Here is a 19,968-nt window from a genome sequence, read left to right on the forward strand (position 1 = left end):
TGCATTTAATGTGTAAAAAAACATTATATTGTAAGAAAAGACATGAAAATTGTATCTTAAGTCTCAATGATGACCATTTTTACTTGTATAAAGTTTTTTTGCTTTATTTCGATGAATTTCAAATCCCTTACAGTTATCTTGTATATATATATACACTGTTAAAAATAATTTTTTTATTTAGTATCAATTGATACTCTGGAGAGTATTGGAACCGTAAGTACGCTACAACTATATAATTAATATATAACACTATGTAATACTATATAACACAATAATTATTACTATACAGAACCCATACATTTTTTTAGTATCGATTGATACGCTCTACAATACTGAGCTGGATCTTTAAATCTTTTTTATGGTGCGCTGAATCGGGGCGATTCAGAGGTGAACCGTAAGTGCGCTGGTGGTGAGCCACAGCGCACCTATAAAACATTGATTTTTAAAAGATTTTCAGCGCGGTATTTTTAGATCGCTTGCGCACTCACTAAAATATCGATCTGCGCCAGTACAACTTTATTACTTAAGGCGTGTCAGTAAGGTATTTTATATAAAATGCCGTGTCAGTATGGTATTTTATATAAAACATTAATATATAATTTATTTTAAAAATAACTATAAAAATGTTTTCTCGATAGTTTTGTAATAAAATATTAAAGTATTTAAAAAAAATATCCATTTATTACATATGATTCACCCCTATTTGAACTGTCAATGCCACTCGGTGAGTGGCATTGACGCGCCGGTACGGCGCCACTGCCTGATCCAAATCGCCCATGCAAATTCGATTTAAAGATTGGTATTTAATAATTTGATGGTGCGCTGAATGAATCGCCCCGGTTTAAATCACCTATAAACGATTTGAAGATCAAGCTCTGGAAAATACGCTACAGAAATGTTTATTAAAATAGTACTATTTGATACACTCTAGTGTACTGGAAAATACGCTGTAGAAATGTTTTATAATTTAGTACTATTACATACGCTGTAGAGTATCAGACAATACGCAAGAGAATGGTTTATTAAAGTAGTAACTATTCATACGTTCTAGGGTACGAATCTGTACTGTAAAGAATAATTGAAACAGACACCATTCGTGCACACCTCTCATGGAAGTGTTTCTGCTTGGTCGTTTTAGACAAAGATGAAATGTTACTATTTATGCTCAGATTTATAGTTTTGATTTTTGTAATTATGACTGACCATAGTTTTTATTTTTAAGGATCATGTTTAGTCCTAAACATCTTTAAAGTCATTTTTTTTACTAAATTTACATTTAAATTAATGTTTTATTGCTCTGCTTGGTATGTTTGTTGATATAACAAAATGTATATGTACATATAATAATCATATATTATAAACTGATCTTTCATCCAAAGTAAAACAGTTTCATACTCTACAGAGTATCAAAAATTATGATAGAGGGTATCAAAAATTGCAAAGGAGAGTATTAAAAACTTACTTCTACCGTATTGAATATTATTCCAAAGAGCGTATTGGATAATACTATACAGACAAATACATTATTTAGTACTACATGTTACTCCATAGAACACTAAGTATTACTCAATACAGTATTGGAATCTTCCTTGTATCGTAATAAGGTTTTTTTCCTATAATGTACGGATTGATACTATACATTAATGTGAAGAATATATAGTATTATCTGATGCTAAAAAAAAAATTATTTTTAACAGTATACTGATCTCAATGTATCTATGTTTAATGGTGTATAAAATTTCTTTAAACTGTAAAAAGATATTTTCCTTATTTCAAATTTTTAGTCTAATATTATCTTCAAAGCTTATACTTTATAAACAACCAAAATTTAAATTATGAAATTTGATTTTTTTCAAATTTTACAGTGTATTAATTTATAATTTTATCAAAACTTTAAAGTGCAAATCTTTAAGTTAATGGATATATTTGTCTCAAATATCTCATTCTTAATGGCTTTTCTTACACTGTAAAAAAACATTCTCAATCTAAAAATTTAATATACTTTATAGATCTTCTTATCTTCAAGTCGTGTCTTTTTGTATAGGCTCTGTTTTTTCAAAAGAAAAAGTTTCGGCATTCTTGTGGGAAGGGAAGTCCAGTAAGTCAATATTTTTTTGTGATTCTATGAATGGTTCTTGATGGTACCCTCAAAATAGATATTAACCTTCCAAGGACCAATTAGAGGCTACATTGTAAAGGAAACTATATCGGTTCAGCAGTTAGTGAGATCCTTTGGTACAGACAGACTGACACAAACACAGATCATGTTACTTTTATATAAGGATTCATCTATTCAACTGCCCAACATTTGAGCTAAGTCCACCCTTGTTTAAAAGATTGTACAAATAAGTAGGTTAGGAAAAAACAAATAAAATGAACTACTTTTCCAATTACCCTGAAAACTTTTACCAAATTTCAAATCTTTTAGAATGTTTGAACTATCTGAGGCAAACTTTTGATTTGTGTAAACTATATGTGTTCTAATAAAGTTTATTTTTTTATATCTAAAATTAGCAAATCTTAGTAGATATGGTTCTCCTTAGATAGGTCCATCGAAGTTTTGTTTGGCTGACTAACTTAAATGACTTGCAGACATGGTCCCGATATAGAATATATTAATTAAATTAGATTGTTAACATGGAACTCAATTATTGGTCAGTTCGTAGGAGGGGAGGGGATATGGTAAAGGAGATGGAAGGGAGGAATTATTTTTTAAGTCCACTTCGTGTTTCACTTTATATGAGTACATGAAAATCTGGTGCAACATCTAAGTAATAATAAATCTATTTTTGCTTAGCTTAGCTGTTCATCATATATCGTATGATTTTAAAAACTCCCCCCTAATATCTATATTCTATACTTGAACCCGGGTTCTTCTAACCTCATTTATGAATATTTTATGTTGGAATCCTATAAAACTTTTACACAGAAAAGATTTCTAGAAGGCTGAATTAAACCAAGTTAAAGATTTATATCACTATAAGAAGTGCAGTTAATCTATGACTAGGACAAAAATGTTCAAAGTTTATGAAAATGTTAGTTTTTTTATAGTAATGACTGCAAAATTTAGCCTGTTTGAACTAATTTTGCATTTTTTTATATGGTCTTTCATAATAACATACAAATTTTTTCATTTTAAATTATGTTATTTTTTAAAGCTGTTAGGGGCATAAAAGGTAAAGCTTTTTTTACTATTGTTAGGTAATTGACAAGGTCCTAAAAAGCCAATCAAACAGTATCTCTTTTTTGTAATAGTCCTGCATTTCTTCAATAATTTGTCAGTTTAAAGGTAAGGCAGTTCAATATGGAAGTTTTATTTCAGTCATTGCAGCGGTACAACGTTAAAGTGAGAATTATGGTCAACCATCCCCAAAATAGTTAAAAACCTTCTCTGAACTTATAAAAAGCTTTACTGTAAAGGAGAACACTATTGGTTCAGCAGTTAGCGAGATCCTTAACTACAGACAAAAAACTTTACTACTTTATATAATAGGATAAGTCTACATAAATTAGTGTTAGACCAACAAACTGACTGAAAATTACGTGTAGAGTAGAGTAGCTTTGCTACGGAGGTACTGACCTGTATCCCCACAGAATTTCATTAGGAAGGTAGGAGGTTCGAACCTGCAACATAGTATCCTTTTATGCAGAGTAATACATATATTATTCAGGGAGAGAGGGAACATTACACTGTAAATTAAAATTGCAACGCGTGTTCTTATTTGTTAGCCTAAAAACTTTTATGAAATTTGATTTATTAGATTCATACAAGAAGTGTTCAAAGTTTTAAACCAAAAAATTTAATTTTTTACCAGGGGTAATTTTGTTTATCACAATAGGGGATGAATTTATCGTTCATTGTCCTTAAGATTTCTATATTATCTGAGAACGTTTTTTCTAGAATATATTGTTATCCTATAAGAGCATTGACTGGCACAAAAGTTAGAGGAAAAATATTTCAGATAAAATCGAAATTTTTGCTAAAAATAAGTATAAGATTAGAATTTTTTTTTCATAGTCCTTAGATCCTATATTTTACCACAAGATCAAAAAATATATTTCATCAGACAAAATATATATGTATCTTATTTGATGGGTTGAAATCAAATCATTAACTAGCTGAAAAATTAGTGGCAAAACTTGCATATTCCTTGTTCTTTTTAATCTAACTTTAAATATTGAAAAAGATTTTATTAGTATATAGAATAAGCTATTCTACTTTCAATATTCTAAAAATTACAGTTATAGTAGAATTTATAGCTATATCTGCTGACTAAAGAAAATTTTAAAATGAGATCACATTTTATTTCTATATTTATGTCAATGCAAGATTTGACACATAAAAAAAGTTTTAAATATATATAAGATATATAGATACTAGAGTTGGGCTCGATATAATTATCTCGCTATTGGCTAGGTTTATTAAATTTTTTATTTACTTTCTTTTGGTTATCTGAATTCTAACTATTAACCCTATTCTATTCTTTATTTCAAATTATCGTCCTGAATGGGTTAAAATGTTTAGTTAACTGTTAAATTTTAGTTCAATATCTGACCACATTACGCACGTATCGCTAGTATCAAATTATTTTCAAAACTAAGTTTTCTTTTATTTACTATAATATAAATATAAATTTTCGGTCTTATAGATAGAAATTTAATTCTTCAATATAATTCAAATAGCAACATGAAATAAAAAAAAGAATTTATTCTTCATACAGTAAAATAATGGGTCTTATCGTTCTGGTCAATGAGAGTTTATTAAGAATTATTGGAGCACTATGAGTTTTAAACATTAATAGCTTGGAAAACTTGAGCTCATAATAAAAATTTATTTCCTATAATGATCTGTCATGGATCTTGATGCAATAAAGCAGGCTGTTTTGTAAATGTTAAAAATTGGAAGATTTCATTAAACAAAAGTTCCCGTAAATATAAGTATTAAATAAAGAGCATATGTTAAAATCAAGAATGCATTTATTGGGGAAAAAATCACAAAACCTTTCTCATGTATTTTTATATTTTTTTCCTATTTGTAGCATGGCTAACAGACCAAAGGACAAAAAAATCATATATTAGTCGTTCAATGTTACAAGGAATCTTCATAAAAAATCAGTCGTCTACCTTGAACAGCAGCCGAGAAAATCACATTTCCTCCTACGGATAGACAGACTAAGTAAATTATAGAGAAGCTACTACATATTTAGACAACCACACCTGTATTGTATTACCAGCACAGGTGTAATGTCCTCAAATTAGATAGACAGACAATAGGCATAGAAAGAAAGATAGATAGTAGATATAAAAATAATAGACTACCACAGTTGTAATCTATTACCAGACACAGGTGTAATATCCTCAAATTAGAGAGAAAAACAATCGACAAATAAAGAAAGATAAATAGATATAAAAATAATAGAGAACCACACCTGTATTGTATTACCGGTCTCGGGTGTAATGTTCTCAAATTAAATAGACAGATATAAGATATAAAAATAATAGATTATCACACCTGAATTGTATTCCTAGTCACAGGTGTAGTGTTTTCAAATTAAAGAGACAGACAATAGACATAAAAACTAGATGGATAGTAGACATAACAATAATAGACTACTACACCTGTATTTTATTACCAGTCTCAGGCGTAATGTCATCAAATTAGACAGACAATAGGCATAGAAATACCTATATATATAGTAGATATAAAATTCATAGAGAACCACACCTGTATAGTATTATAAGTCACAGGTGTAATGTCCTCAAATTAGATAGACAGACAATAGACATAGAAAGAAAGATAGATGATAGATATAAAGATAATAGACTACAACGCCTGTATTGTTTTACCGGTCTCAGGCGTTATGTCCTCAAATTAGAGAGACAGACAATAGACATAGAAAACTAGAAAGATAGTAGATATAAAAATAATAGAAAACCACACCTGCATTGTACGATTAGTCACAGGTGTAATGTCCTAAAAAATAGATAGACAGGCAAAAGACAATTTGACAAAGGAAAAAAAATAGATAGTAGATATAGTAAGGAGTTTAATATCCATAAAAGCGAGGCTCCGAAATAACAAACGAACATTAACACTTGTAGAGTGTAAGATTGAATAAGCAGAACATTAATGCATAATCTTAACAAAATTGTAAGCAAATTTAAAGACATACTTATGTATATGCTTTGCTTTTAACATTGTACCTTGTTGTAATAGGAATCAGTATGCCAAAATATGAATCGGATAATTTTAACATACAAAATTTTTTTGTCAAAAAAGTAAAAAATCAGCATGATTAAAATGGACGTACAGACTTTCTGGTATGATTATAGAGTTCCTGCGCTGTATACCTAACTGATATAGGAATTATCATGCAAAGTTTGATATCGATAGGACAATTCAAACCTGTTTAAATTAAAGGAAAGAGCTAACTAGATTACACCTGTATAGTATTACCAGTCTCGGGTGTAATATCCTCAAATTAAATAGACAGACAATAGACATAGAAAACTAGATACATAATAGATATAAAAATAATAGATTACTACACCTGTATCGTATTATCAGTCACAGGTGTAATGATCTCAAATTAGACAGACAATAGATAATAGACATAGAAAGATGTGTTGTATTACCAGACACAGGTGTAATGTTTTCAAATTAGAGAGACAGACAATAGACATATAAAGAAAGATAGATAATAGATATAAAAATAATAGACTATTACACCTTTATTATTAAATAAGTGACAGGTGTAATTTCCTCAAATTAGATAGACAGACAATAGACATAGAAAACTAGATAGATAGTAGATATAAAAATAATAGATTACCACACCTGTATTGTATTACCAGTCTCGGGTGTAATGCCCTCTAATTAGATAGACAGACAATAGACATAGAAAACTAGATAGATAGTAGATATAAAAATAATAGATCATCACACCTGTATAGTACTATAAGTCACAGGTGTTTTGACCTCAAATTAGAGAGACAGACAATAGACATAGAAAACTAGAAAGATAGTAGATATAAAAATAATAGATTACCACACCTCTATTGTAATACCAGTCCCAGGCGTAATGTACTCAAATTAGATAGTAGATATAAAAGTAATAGATATCTACACCTCTATTGTAAATATTACAAGTATCATGTGTTATGTTCTCAAATTAGACAGACAATAGACAAAAAAAACTAGATAAATAATAGATATAAAAATACTAGACTACCACACCTTTATTGTTAGATAAGTGACATGTGTAATGTCCTCAAATTAGACAGACAATAGACATAGAAAGACAGATAGATAGTAGATATAAAATATTAGATTACCACACCTGTATTGTATTATTAGTCACAGGTGTAATGTCCTCAAAATTAGATAGACAGACAATAGACATAGATAGATAGATAGATAATAGATATAAAAATACTAGAGAACACCACCTGTATTGTATTATTAGTCACAGGTGTAATGTCCTCAAAATTAGATAGACAGACAATAGACATAGAAAACTAGAAAGATAGTAGATATAAAAATAATAGATTACCACACCTCTATTGTAATACCAGTCCCAGGCGTAATGTACTCCAATTAGATAGTAGATATAAAAGTAATAGATATCTACACCTCTATTGTAAATATTACAAGTATCATGTGTTATGTTCTCAAATTAGACAGACAATAGACAAAAAAAACTAGATAAATAATAGATATAAAAATACTAGACTACCACACCTTTATTGTTTGATAAGTGACAGGTGTAATGTCCTCAAATTAGACAGACAATAGACATAGAAAGACAGATAGATAGTAGATATAAAATATTAGATTACCACACCTGTATTGTATTATTAGTCACAGGTGTAATGTCCTCAAAATTAGATAGACAGACAATAGACATAGAAAACTAGAAAGATAGTAGAGTTAAAAATATTAGACTACCACATCTGTATTGTATTACCAGTCACAGGTGTAATGTCCTCAAATTAGAGAAACAGACAATAGACATAGAAAATTAGATAGATAGTAGATATAAAAATAATAGACTGCCACACCTGTATTGTATTATTAGTCACAGGTGTAAGTGACAGGTGTAATGTTCTCAAATTAGACAGACAATAGACATAGAAAACTAGATAGATAGTAGATATAAAAATACTAGACTACCACACCTTTATTATTAGATAAGTGACAGGTGTAATGTCCTCAAATTAGACAGACAATAGAATAAAAAGATCATGTATTGTATTATTAGTCACAGGTGTAATGTTTTCAAATTAGAGAGACAGACATTAGATATAGAAATAAAGATAGATAGTAGATATAAAATTCATAGATTACCAACCTGTATTGTATTACCAGTACAGGTGTAATGTCCTCAAATAAAAGAGGCAGACAATAGACATAGAAAGTAAGATAGATGATAGATATAAAAATAATAAATTTCCCCACCTGTTTTGTATTACCATTCTCGGTGTGTAATGTTCTCAAATTAGACAGACAATAGACATAGAAAGATAGATAGATAATAGATATCAAAATAATAAAGAACACCATCTGTATTGTATTATTAGTCGCAGGTGTAATTTCCTCAAATTAATGAGACAGACAATAGACATAGAAAGATTGATAGATAATAGATATAAAAATATTAGAGAACCACACCTGTATTGTATTATTAGTCATAGGTGTAATGTCCTCCAAATTAGATAGACAGACAATAGACATAGAAAGAAAGATAATAGATATAAAATAATAGAGAACCACACCTCTAATGTATTATTAGTCACAGGCGTAATGTCCTCAAATTAGAAATACAATAGACATAGGAAACTAGATAGATAATAGATATAAAATTCATAGATCATCACACCTATATAGTACTAAAAGTCACAGGTGTAATGTCCTCAAATTAGATAGACAGACAATAGACATAGAAAGAAAAATATATAATAGATATAGTAAGGATGTCCTCAAATTAGATAGACAGACAATAGACATAGAAAGAAAAATATATAATAGATATAGTAAGGATGTCCATCCGAAATAGAAGGACAAACGACCATAAACACTTGTAGAGTGTAAGATTGAATAAGCAGAACATTAATGCATAATCTTAACAAAATTGTAAGTAAATTTAAAGACATACTTATGTATATGCTTCGCTTGTTACATTGTACCTTGTTGTAATAGGAATCAGTATACCAAAATATGAATCGGATAATTTCAACATACAATTTTTTTTTACAAAATAGTTAAAAATCAGCATGTTTGATATGTACGTACAGACTTTCTGGTAACGATTCTGGTAAGTTCCTGCGCTTTCTAAGACATACCTAACTGCTATAGGAATCATCATGCAAAGTTTGATATTGATAGGACAATTCAAACCTGTTTAAATCAAAGAAAAGAGCTAACCGTTACGGACAGATTATAGAGAAGCTACGCTTTTAAAATTAACAGATTACCCCACCTGTATTGTATTACCAGTCTCGGGTGTAATGCCCTCCATGGTGAGTATAATTTCAAAAGATTTTTGGGAGATATCTCTGTTCAAAAATGTATGTTCAAAAATTGTGTTTTATCTTATTGTAGTTACTCTATAATTCGAAAATGTCCATCTGTCTGTCCGTCTGGTACCCAAAATCCAAAACTGTCAGAAATATGAATTTTAGATCCATTGTCCCCTCCCTTCCTCCCTGGGATAAAATAGAGATATACAGTTTAGCTTAACCTCTAAGGGAGGAAGGATAATGATGGTTTAATAATTTACAACTTTTCCCCTTACTTTTTGCCTAACCTCTAGCCAAGCTTTAATTAATTATATAAGAGGGAGTAATATTTTATAGCCCTTGTCTTATCCCCTGTGTCCCTTTAACTTCCATACTCTGTAAAGTAAAAGAGAGTTTAAAGTTTTTGATTGATGATGACATAAATTAGATATTCTTAAAAAATTTACAAAAAATTATGTAAGTAAGAAATTAAAAAAAATTTAACATCTTTCTAAAAGTTATATACTCGTTTTGTAATCATATGGTAGAAAAGAAGGTACCTTAAAACCCTCTCCCCATTTTAAAAAAATTGCAATCCAGGCCCTATAGGGAGCCCTAATCCTGCGGGTCATTGGTAATGAAAGGCTCTACTGGATACTCTCTTGGTCAATCTTTCCAATCTAAAGCTACTTCCCAGAGCCATTCCTTCACCATTAGAGTAAAACACTAGAGAGGGAAAGGGTTAAATTGCTGTATCTACCCATCGCACTGTCCTTGTACCGTCTTTCAATTGGGTCATTAAAAATCAACAAATTTTTGTGGTGTGTATTAACACAGCCAAGTAGCAGGAAATAATTTGGTAGCAGACGAATAAGGTCATTGAAAAAGGAAGGGAGGTATTTTTCTGTATATACATCTATGCTATAGATCTGTTACTTCACCCTAAGTTACAGAACACTGATTTAACCTAACCTATCCTAAAATAAGAATATAAATGTAATTTTTTTTAGCGCATAGTTAATCTAGATTAATAAACCAATAAAAATTATAATAACAATTTAAGTTTTTTTAGTAATAGTCTCTCGTGATAATTATATATTACTCTTTCTGTAAACAATCATTTTCAATTAATCACAATTTAGTTTCACAATTAGTTTGAACATTCCTTGCTGACATTTCATATAGTGGAGATTCTTCATCAATCTGTTTCAAAGGGTGCAATTTTATAATATGTAGTTCTGTTGTTTTAGGACATTAATATAAAATTATAATATTGCAATAATAGTCGTTTTCCGCATTTTCTCATATTTTAAACAGCTTTACGCGGATATTTAAATGAAAAAATATAAGATTAAAAACGTTTTGTTAGCACTGAGAGGCCGAAGGCATTAATTTGAGAATTTTAATTTTCTAAGAAAATTGAGAACCAGTTCTAATCCAGCAGATATGAATCGGTTTCGAAGCCATACTGGAATAAAAATGTGGAAAATAAGGTCATTACATATTGAATATTTGCAATTAATTTTCTACTTAATTTAAAACTTCATTTCTGAATGTTTTTCAATCTATTTTTAATAAAACAAGGATGACAACATCCATAAAAGCGAAACACTGAAACGGACATTAACACTTGTATAGTGTCAGAACTGAATAATCAGAATATAAATGTATAAGAGTCGAAGCAAAATTGTAAGTAAATTTTTGAAAAACTGCTTTATACAGGATAATGTTTATTGACCTACTTACATATTTAGAACTTGATTATAGAGTTCCTTAGCTTATAACATTTTACTTTGTTGTCCCAGGAATCAATATAACAAAAATCAGATCAATCGGATGAATAGATCACATAAAAATGTGTTGTTAAAAAGTAGAAAAATCAACATGTTTAAAATGAACGTACGGTCATTCTGGTAATGATTATAGAGTTGCTACGCTTTCTAAATCGTACCTAACTACTAAAGGAATCACCATGCAAAATTTGAAATCGATAGGACAATTCTAACATGCCTAAATTAACGAAAAAAGCTATCCGTTACGGACGGACGTACGGACGGACCGACCCTAATTATAGAAAAGCTTCGCTTTTAAAAATACACTGTTTACTAAGACATGAAGATATATTTCCATTTTAGCAATCATTTTGTCTAAAAATATAGGTATGAGACATTATGTAACAACAAACTTTTTGTTTAATTTTGTATTATATAAATAAAAACACAAAATTTACAATTTGAGGAAGAAAAATGTAAATTGTGTAAAGAAAAATTCTCAACATTTATAAAATAGGTTTTCTCATTTTTATTAAAATGGCAATTTAGTTTTAAATTTAGATTTTCCTGTGTCGCGGTGTAAGAAAGCAAACAAAATTTAAATAAAACATGTGAATATTGCATGTACATTAAAATTTGGTAACGACCGTACGTCCGTTATTTCCTTAGGTTAAGTTTTTTTGAATTGGCTATGGCTTCTTTATATATTGACGGATTTTGTAGCGGGACAAAGTGTCTCAAAAATCAGCCATGTGACGTCATAAAAATGAGGGAGATGAAATAAGAAGTGGGAAAGAAAAACCCCTAAAAAAGAGATGGACGTTACAAGGCTGATTTTTGAGGCACTTTGTCACGCTACCAGATTTTTTTTTATTGGCTTACTCACTGATTTGCCAAAAAATACCTACTTTTTGCTCTGTTTTCTTGATTAATAGTATTTACTCTTTTGTTGCATGACCAATGGACAGACAGACAAAAAAAAATTGTATACCGGATACTTTTTAGAAAATGGAACCTTCACAAAAAAATCAGCAATTTAAAATCTTCAATGGCAAGAGAGAAAATAAAAATATGTATAAAAGAAGATGATTAAAGTCCCTCAACAGATTATGACGTCATACTATAAAAACCAATGAAAGGCCAGCATAAATTTTACCATTGGTCAATTATTGTGTATACTGGCCTCTCATTGGCTTTTCTATCGTATGATGTCATAATCTGTTGAGGGACTTTAATCATCTTCGTATAAAAATCGAAAATAAATAACAAAGGAAAATTAAATTTTGATACTGTAACCCACAAAAAAATTGTACCAAAAACAGCAACGATATGTAGAAATCAGTAAAATAAAATAAACCGGCTAAAAAGATGCTTCAAAGCAGTGGACTGCTATGGCTGTTTTATACAAATATCTCTCCTTATAATGAGATGTTGACAAGAAAAATCAGGAGTCTGGCTTTAATAGCATCTGAGCAAATCTGATAGCGTTACGGACAGCCAAAGTGAATTATGGAAAAGCTTCGCTACTAATAAAGTACATGTTACAGTACACTTATCAATAATAGAAATGTATTTTTAATTTATTTTTCTGATAGAAATAAGATTGTTTTCCCCATATAGACTCTGTAATTGATAGCTATGAATGACAAGATTATGTAACTTATAAGAAAGAGAGAAAAGTATAAAAATTGTTTTAATTAAAAGCAGGTAACTTTAAATGTTTGTTTGAATTGTTCCAGTGATTTCAGACCTTTAATTTTAATGATCATCCTATTGTTTAAAATGGTTGGTTAAAAGATTCTAGCTTTCCAAAAATTGAATAGGTAAGACATCCTCTCTCGAAAAAGGATATAGAAATCAAAGACCTAAATAATTTTTAAAGTATCTAAGGTAATCTCAAATAGACGCAGCATGCTAAACCAATAATATACTAAAAAAGCATCTTCTATTGAATAAATCCTTATTATTATGAATTGTCACCCTCCTTATGTGAGACTGTGATAGGCCAGAACATTTGGAAAAAGTCTTGAGTGCCGTCCAGCTCCGCTCCAAACTCCATCCGCTCCAGGTGGTAAGGTATCACCTAAAGATAAATAAAAATTTATATTTACTAGAGAGTTTTGTTGTTAAATGATCAATTTTAGTCCGTCGGTATGTTTATTATACAATTCTATTAAGTTGTCAAATGTGTAAGTTTTTAATATTGCTTTAGGGAGTGTTAACTGGACACAGCATAAAGTGTCATGTGTGACGTCATAATAATATGTCTATTATCCATCTCTTTTTTAGGGGTTTCCTTTCCCACTTCTCCTCTCATCCTTTCCTTTCGTAGTATTTTTATGACGTCACACATGACACTTTAGGCTGTGTCTGTTGACTGTTTACGTTTGACGACCCTAAATAACAAAAATATCCTAATGCATAAAAAACGAAATTTTTTTTTCATTATGGATAAGAAGAAGTCTTTTCCTCTCTGCTGTTTTTTTTTTATCTCTAACATATAATCCACTATAATATAAAAAAATCTTTGTAAACATTACACCAATATTGGTATTAGGGAATTTTAATATTTGGCTGGGTTATTTTTCTCATTATTTTCCTATTATTAAGTCTATATAAGATTAAAGATTTACATCAACCAATTTAAAAATTGTATTTTATATTTTTGGGGGGAAGGGTTCCTAGTCTAATAAAAATTTTTCATGCTAAAATTTGAATTTATCTTTGTACATTTGAATCTATTTTAAATAACTCATATTATACAGTTTTTTAAGTAAAGTTTCTTACTTTATTGTTCCCGAACTGTTATTATGTTAATAAGAAATCTATTTTTTATTGTTGAATTACTCACTAAAAAGGGACAAAGTATATTTAATGTGGTGATATGCTGTGGCGGACAAAATTTATTTTAAAACACAAAAAAGAAGACAAGTCGAACTTTTAACGTAATTCGCACATTTGCCACTTAATTTTCGTCCGCCACGTAAATTATTACTTCTGAATTAAGTATACAACATTGTTACTAAAATTTAATTTAAGAAAAAAAATGCATGTTCAAATATGAAATCACGACTGTCAATGGTATTATTATCACTTTTAAGATTGATATATATATATTAACAGACCTTAGATCAAAGCAGTATGAATATTTTTCTTTAAAATGACACATAGTAAATTCTACTTGAACCTGATACCTCTTTAACAACTAGCGGACGCATTATTAGTTAATAATAATTACCTCTCCTTCTTCTGTAACCTCTTTCTTAACCATTTGTCCAGACACATGCGATTCAAGAAGATGGGTTGGCCTATAAATAAACAAGGATTATAGGACAATTCTAACATGCCTAAGAGCTAACCGCTACGGACGGATGGACATACTGACAGATCCTAATTATATAAACGATTTGCTTTTAAACTTGCTTTCCTATGTAAGTTTCAATCTGTGGAAATAAAAATAGTTATGGGCTCGTTTTTTGATAATTTGACCCCTTAACAGCAAACAGGGAACCAGGCAATTGATAAGGCCTGTATGTCTACAATGACGTCATTTTTTTTTACATTTAACACAAATAATTTATGCTTAAAGTAAAGTTTTGTCACTCATTCTGCATGTAAAGCGAGTTTGCTAAATTATGTTTTGGGGTACAATTTTTAGATTTCTAAAAAAAAGTTAGCGTTTTGTAGTTTTTACCGTGTGCGGCCTTTAATTATCATACTCAAATTGAGAGTTACATGTGGTTTATAAACGATTGTCAGCCGATTGAATTCCTTGACAAATTTATATATGGATTCTGAGAAAGATAAACAAAAATTTGACAAGATTTACAAAGATCCAACAAAGTGATAAATTATTTTAAACCATCAACCTATCAAAAACAGAAATTAAAAATCTTAAGCTAGTTGATAAATAAGACTATCAAAGTAAGCCTTAATCTGATATTTAGATAAAAACTAATAAAGTAAGTCTGATAGTGAAACCTAAAATTTTGTATATGATAAACATAAAATGAATTTGATGTTAAGTAAAGAGAATTGTTTATATCTGCTCAGATGTCCAAAAGTTAGTTAATAGTAAATAAAGAAAGTCGCATCATTAAACAAAACGAACAAGAAAAAGATGTCCTCACAATCATGCAAGGAAATAGTATGTTCACTTATAGCGCAAGAAAAAGAAGTTGACTAAATACATTTGATAACTTACTGATGGATAGTTTATATAATCTAACAAGAATGATTGCAAGTCCGACAAAACATGTTGTATATCTTTTTAAAATCAATAGAATATCTTAAATAGAAGCCAAGAAATGCAAATTTTCTTCATAGGACGGACTAAAGGATGGATGGACAAACATTTCAATTCTAGATTAGCTTCGCTACTTAAAAACTAAACTATTAAACTGACGACATACTAACTCCCAACCCTAAAGTTCTTACATAAATTTTAAAGAAAAAAAGTATTTATTATCAACTATTAAAATTGAATGTGTAAAAACATAAAAATTAAATATTTTAACCAATAATCTAACAAATGGACGTGCTTATTCCTAAAAAAAACGTACGGGGAGAAAGCCACTCAACAAAATCAGCATGTGACGTCATAGAAATGAAGAAGATGAGAGGAGAAGTGGGAAAGAAACCCCCCCCCCCAAAAAAGAGATGAATAATCCGTCATTTTTATGACGTCACATGCTCATTTTTAATGACTTTCTCCCCGTGCCTAAAAAACGATATTTAAAGTACTTTTTTTTTAGCTGCAAGCATCTTTTTATTTGATGATATGTATAAACACATAATCAAAGCAGATACTCGACTCTTTTCTTGTTACACGGAAATGTTCATGACCGTAATTTGTGAGCCAAACTATTTCTATACCATATTAGATGTACTGAAAATGGATTGCCTATTTCTTCACTAATTTCCAAAGTTGTACAGCAGATTATTGCAAACGCTATTTTCAGCTACTCCGGTCAAAGAGAAAAGCAATTTAATGTATAAACGATTTATACATTATACATTCAAAATTTAAATTTTTCAAATTTTGATTTTTTTTTGAAGTTTAAAGCTTTTTTGCTAGTAAATATTGAGATAGGACGCGGAAGCCAGGTACACTTTCGGAAACTAAAATTCAGTACATCCCATATTACTAGCAGCCCAGTTCTAAAGTCAGTTTGTTATATTTCTTAGTAGCACAGCTACTTTATATTTAGTGTGTAATGTCTAACCGTAAGTAATTACGTAACAGTAACGGACTGTTGTTCGAAATATCTGTCAGTCCGTCTATTTTTTTTTTTTAGAAATTGTAGGTTGATTTTCTCTGCTGCTATTTAAAATACACTGCTTAATGTTTTTTTTATGAAAAATCTCTAAATTGATTAAGCATAAGCATCTAGCATACAATTTAATTGGTCCGTCAGTAAATCGGTCATGCTACAAAAGACCATCACATATTTCATTAAAAAACAAGGATGACAACATCCATAAAAGCGAAGCACTGAAACGGTAGGACAAACGGACACTAACACTTGTAACACGTGTCAGAACTGAATGATCAAAATATAAATGTATAAATGTCGAAGCAAAATTGTAAGTAAAATTGTTGAAAAACTGTTAGATACAGAATAATGATTATGGACATATTTACATTTTTAGGACTTGATTATAGAGTTGCTTCGCTTATAATATTGTACTTTGTTGTCCCAGGAATCAGTATACCAAAAATCAGATTAATCGGATTATTAGATCACATAAAAATTTGTTGTTAAAAAGTATAAAAATCGACATGTTTAAAATGGACGTACGGACATTCTGGTAATGATTATAGAGTTGCTACGCTTTCTAAATCGTACCTAACTACTACAGGAATCACCTTGCAAAGTTTGAAATCAAAAGGACAAGTCTAACATGCCTAAAAGCTATCCGACGGACGTACGGACGGACCCTAATAATAGAAAAGCTTCGCTTTTAATAATTATAGAAAAGCTTCGCTTTTAAAAATACATAATAATCTAATTAAAAGGTTTATATTCATTTTTATGATAAGGAACATCTTCTCATTAAGCTTTCTTTACAAATTTTCTTTTTTGTTGTTGCTGCTCTCTTTGGATATAATAATCTAGACCTAGACAAAATACTAGTGTAACATTATTGTGCCAATAATCTAAGAACCCAACAGTCATTTCCAACTTGTAAAGAAAATGACAAATGTTGTCCTGGACCTTATTCATTAAACATCCTGTCTACATATATTTTTATAAAAATACAAGTTAATCAGAATCATTATTCTACTCTATGTAATATCAGAGTAAATGGATTTATAATTGAACCTAATTCTAAACAATTATTTTGAAAGTTGCATCATTATATGTTCGAAAGTTACTTTTGACATGTATTAACATTTGATTTAAAAAAAAAATAAAAAAAATTACAGAATCCCTTATAAAATCATACATAAACTAGTTATAGAGTAGTTGCAGTATCTAACAACTGATTAATCGAATAAAAATTGAAAGATTCCTTAATTAGAATACTTAACTTCATCAGTGCACCAATTATAACCCATGACTAAAGCATTACCCATTAACTTAAATAAAAAGTTTAGTTAAAAGATTTAAAGCTGTTTAAGGTGCCTATAAAAAATTACGTCATACAATACAATTGACCAATGATGAGTCCATACACAGACTAAATTACCAATGATAGGCCCGTATACATTTTAATTTACCAATGGTAGGCCTGTATGACGTCATGTTTTAGACAAAGCCCAAATTGTGTTAAAATTGTGTCAAAAATGATTCATGTGACGTAATAAAAATGAGGAATTATCCATCTCTTTTTGTGGGTTTTCTTACCCACTTCTCCTCACATCTCTCTCATTTTATTACGTCACATAGATCATTTTTGACACAATTTTAACACAATTTGGGCTTTGTCCATTTTTTATAGGCAAAAGATTTGTAAAGAATCTAAGCCTCACCTGAGATCCCCTATTCTACACACCAAGTAAAGAGAACCATTCCTAAATAGATAGATACGTAAATATATAGTAAATCCTTATAGAAAAGTAACAGGATCTCTGTCTGTCTGTACCGATGGATATCTACATTCTCTTAGGTCCTTGGAAAGTTTTAAAAATTCACAGGGGAAATTTTACTTTTTCTTTTTGATAATAAATCTAATTTTACCCCCCACCACCTCAAGTGCAGCTAGAGGCTTTTAGGGGCAGATAGATAAATCAATAGATAGAGGGATAATGCTAGTAGTATAAATGAAAAGATAAACATATAGATAGATGCATAAAGAGATATTTATGATATTTGTATGGAGAGGACATTTAACAATTTGATGAATAGAAAGTTTGATCAATTGATTGATTAACTAAAAATATTCTAGAAAAACAAATACGTTGAGTAATAATTAGAAAAAAGAGATAGATTAGATCAATTAGATAAAGAATGATTTTATGGCAGCATGCCAAAAGATAGAAAAATAGAAAGATAAAGAATAAAGAAAAAGTATACAAAAGGTTTAGTAATGTTAATTGCCAACTATTACAGACATTAGACTTGGGTTGCTATAGAAAAATGTTGAATTTTTGTAACCTTGACATTAGAAAGGCATTTGATATTGTTATTTAAGAAGAAATAAAAGAAAGAAATATGTTTAAATAATGTTTTAGAAATTAATGTATTAGAAAATTTGAAAAGAGCATGAAATAGTTTTTATACCTGGCATGTTCTTTACTTATTGGGATAAATATAAAGGACGAAATTAAAGTGAATTTTAATGAAAAATAATTTATCTAGCCGTTTCAGAGATCTTATCAGCATATTATTACACAGGCAAACAAACATCCAACAGCTTTTAGGTATGATTGTGTATTTTAGAGCTAAAAATTGTGTACATTGCCTAAATATGTATTTCCGGTGACACAAGCCAAAATGTTTATCAAGTGGTCAGCTATAATAGAATGTTCATACTGACAATCAAATAAAATAGAATAGTAAGTTGGTTTGCAATAAAATATCTCAGAAATATTCGAGTGGCTTTTAGTATTTATATAAGCTTAATGGTGGTTATCTTTAAGCTTATCTTGAATTGGTTTTAGGTCTTTAAGATAATTAGTTAACCTAACATTTTTAAAATTATCAACAAGCGGCTGTGCCCCTAGTATCTAGGAGCTATATATTTTAAAGGAAATGAAGGTGCATAAAAATAGCCTAAAATCATACACAGATATATTTATAAATAAAATAAAATAGCCTAAAACAATCCTGGAACCTATAAGAAGCTTCCCTGTAAAGGAGATCAATATTAGTTGGGCGGTTAACGAGATCCATCGCTTCAGACAAAAAACCTTACTTATTTATAAAAGAAAGGTGATACACAGATTTTCATCATTATCTTTGAAAGATTGTCTGGTAATTTTTTGTTGCAGGTTTATATCAACAGCAGACAAGAATGGACAAATGCATGAATACAGCCGACCCACCCTTTACAGATTTAAAGGTATAAGGTCTCATAAAGGAAATATATCGCCTTTTTCATATGTAATAGTTCTTGTTTTCGCCTGTAAGAAAAAAAACAGATAAAATAGAGAGACCACTTTTAGAGGTCCCAAGGACCACACAACTAATGAAAAACCATTAAAAATATCTTTGAATTGGTGGAAGAAGTGGATACTTTATGCCTTTTTTCA

At 29.6% G+C, this 19,968-nt stretch overlaps 1 protein-coding gene across 2 annotated transcripts in view; it reads right to left on the minus strand.

Annotated features, from left to right (window-relative positions):
• LOC145314561 (ATP-sensitive inward rectifier potassium channel 12-like) overlaps window positions 1–19,968 on the minus strand; it is a 100,218-nt gene that overhangs the window by 9,579 nt on the left and 70,671 nt on the right. For both annotated transcript variants that reach the window (XM_080154530.1, XM_080154529.1), the window contains 6 exons: window positions 18,247–18,288; window positions 14,509–14,578; window positions 13,255–13,353; window positions 10,664–10,701; window positions 9,480–9,555; window positions 3,581–3,624 (listed from right to left, as the gene is read on the minus strand). In XM_080154530.1, the coding sequence (XP_080010656.1) occupies window positions 3,581–3,624; window positions 9,480–9,555; window positions 10,664–10,701; window positions 13,255–13,353; window positions 14,509–14,578; window positions 18,247–18,288 (369 nt within the window). The remainder of the gene's footprint in view (window positions 1–3,580; window positions 3,625–9,479; window positions 9,556–10,663; window positions 10,702–13,254; window positions 13,354–14,508; window positions 14,579–18,246; window positions 18,289–19,968) is intronic.

The sequence above is a fragment of the Acartia tonsa genome, chromosome 3 (assembly GCF_053477335.1).
Source record: "Acartia tonsa isolate MP-2025a chromosome 3, ASM5347733v1, whole genome shotgun sequence".
In the NCBI taxonomy this organism is placed as follows: Eukaryota; Metazoa; Arthropoda; class Copepoda; order Calanoida; family Acartiidae; genus Acartia; species Acartia tonsa.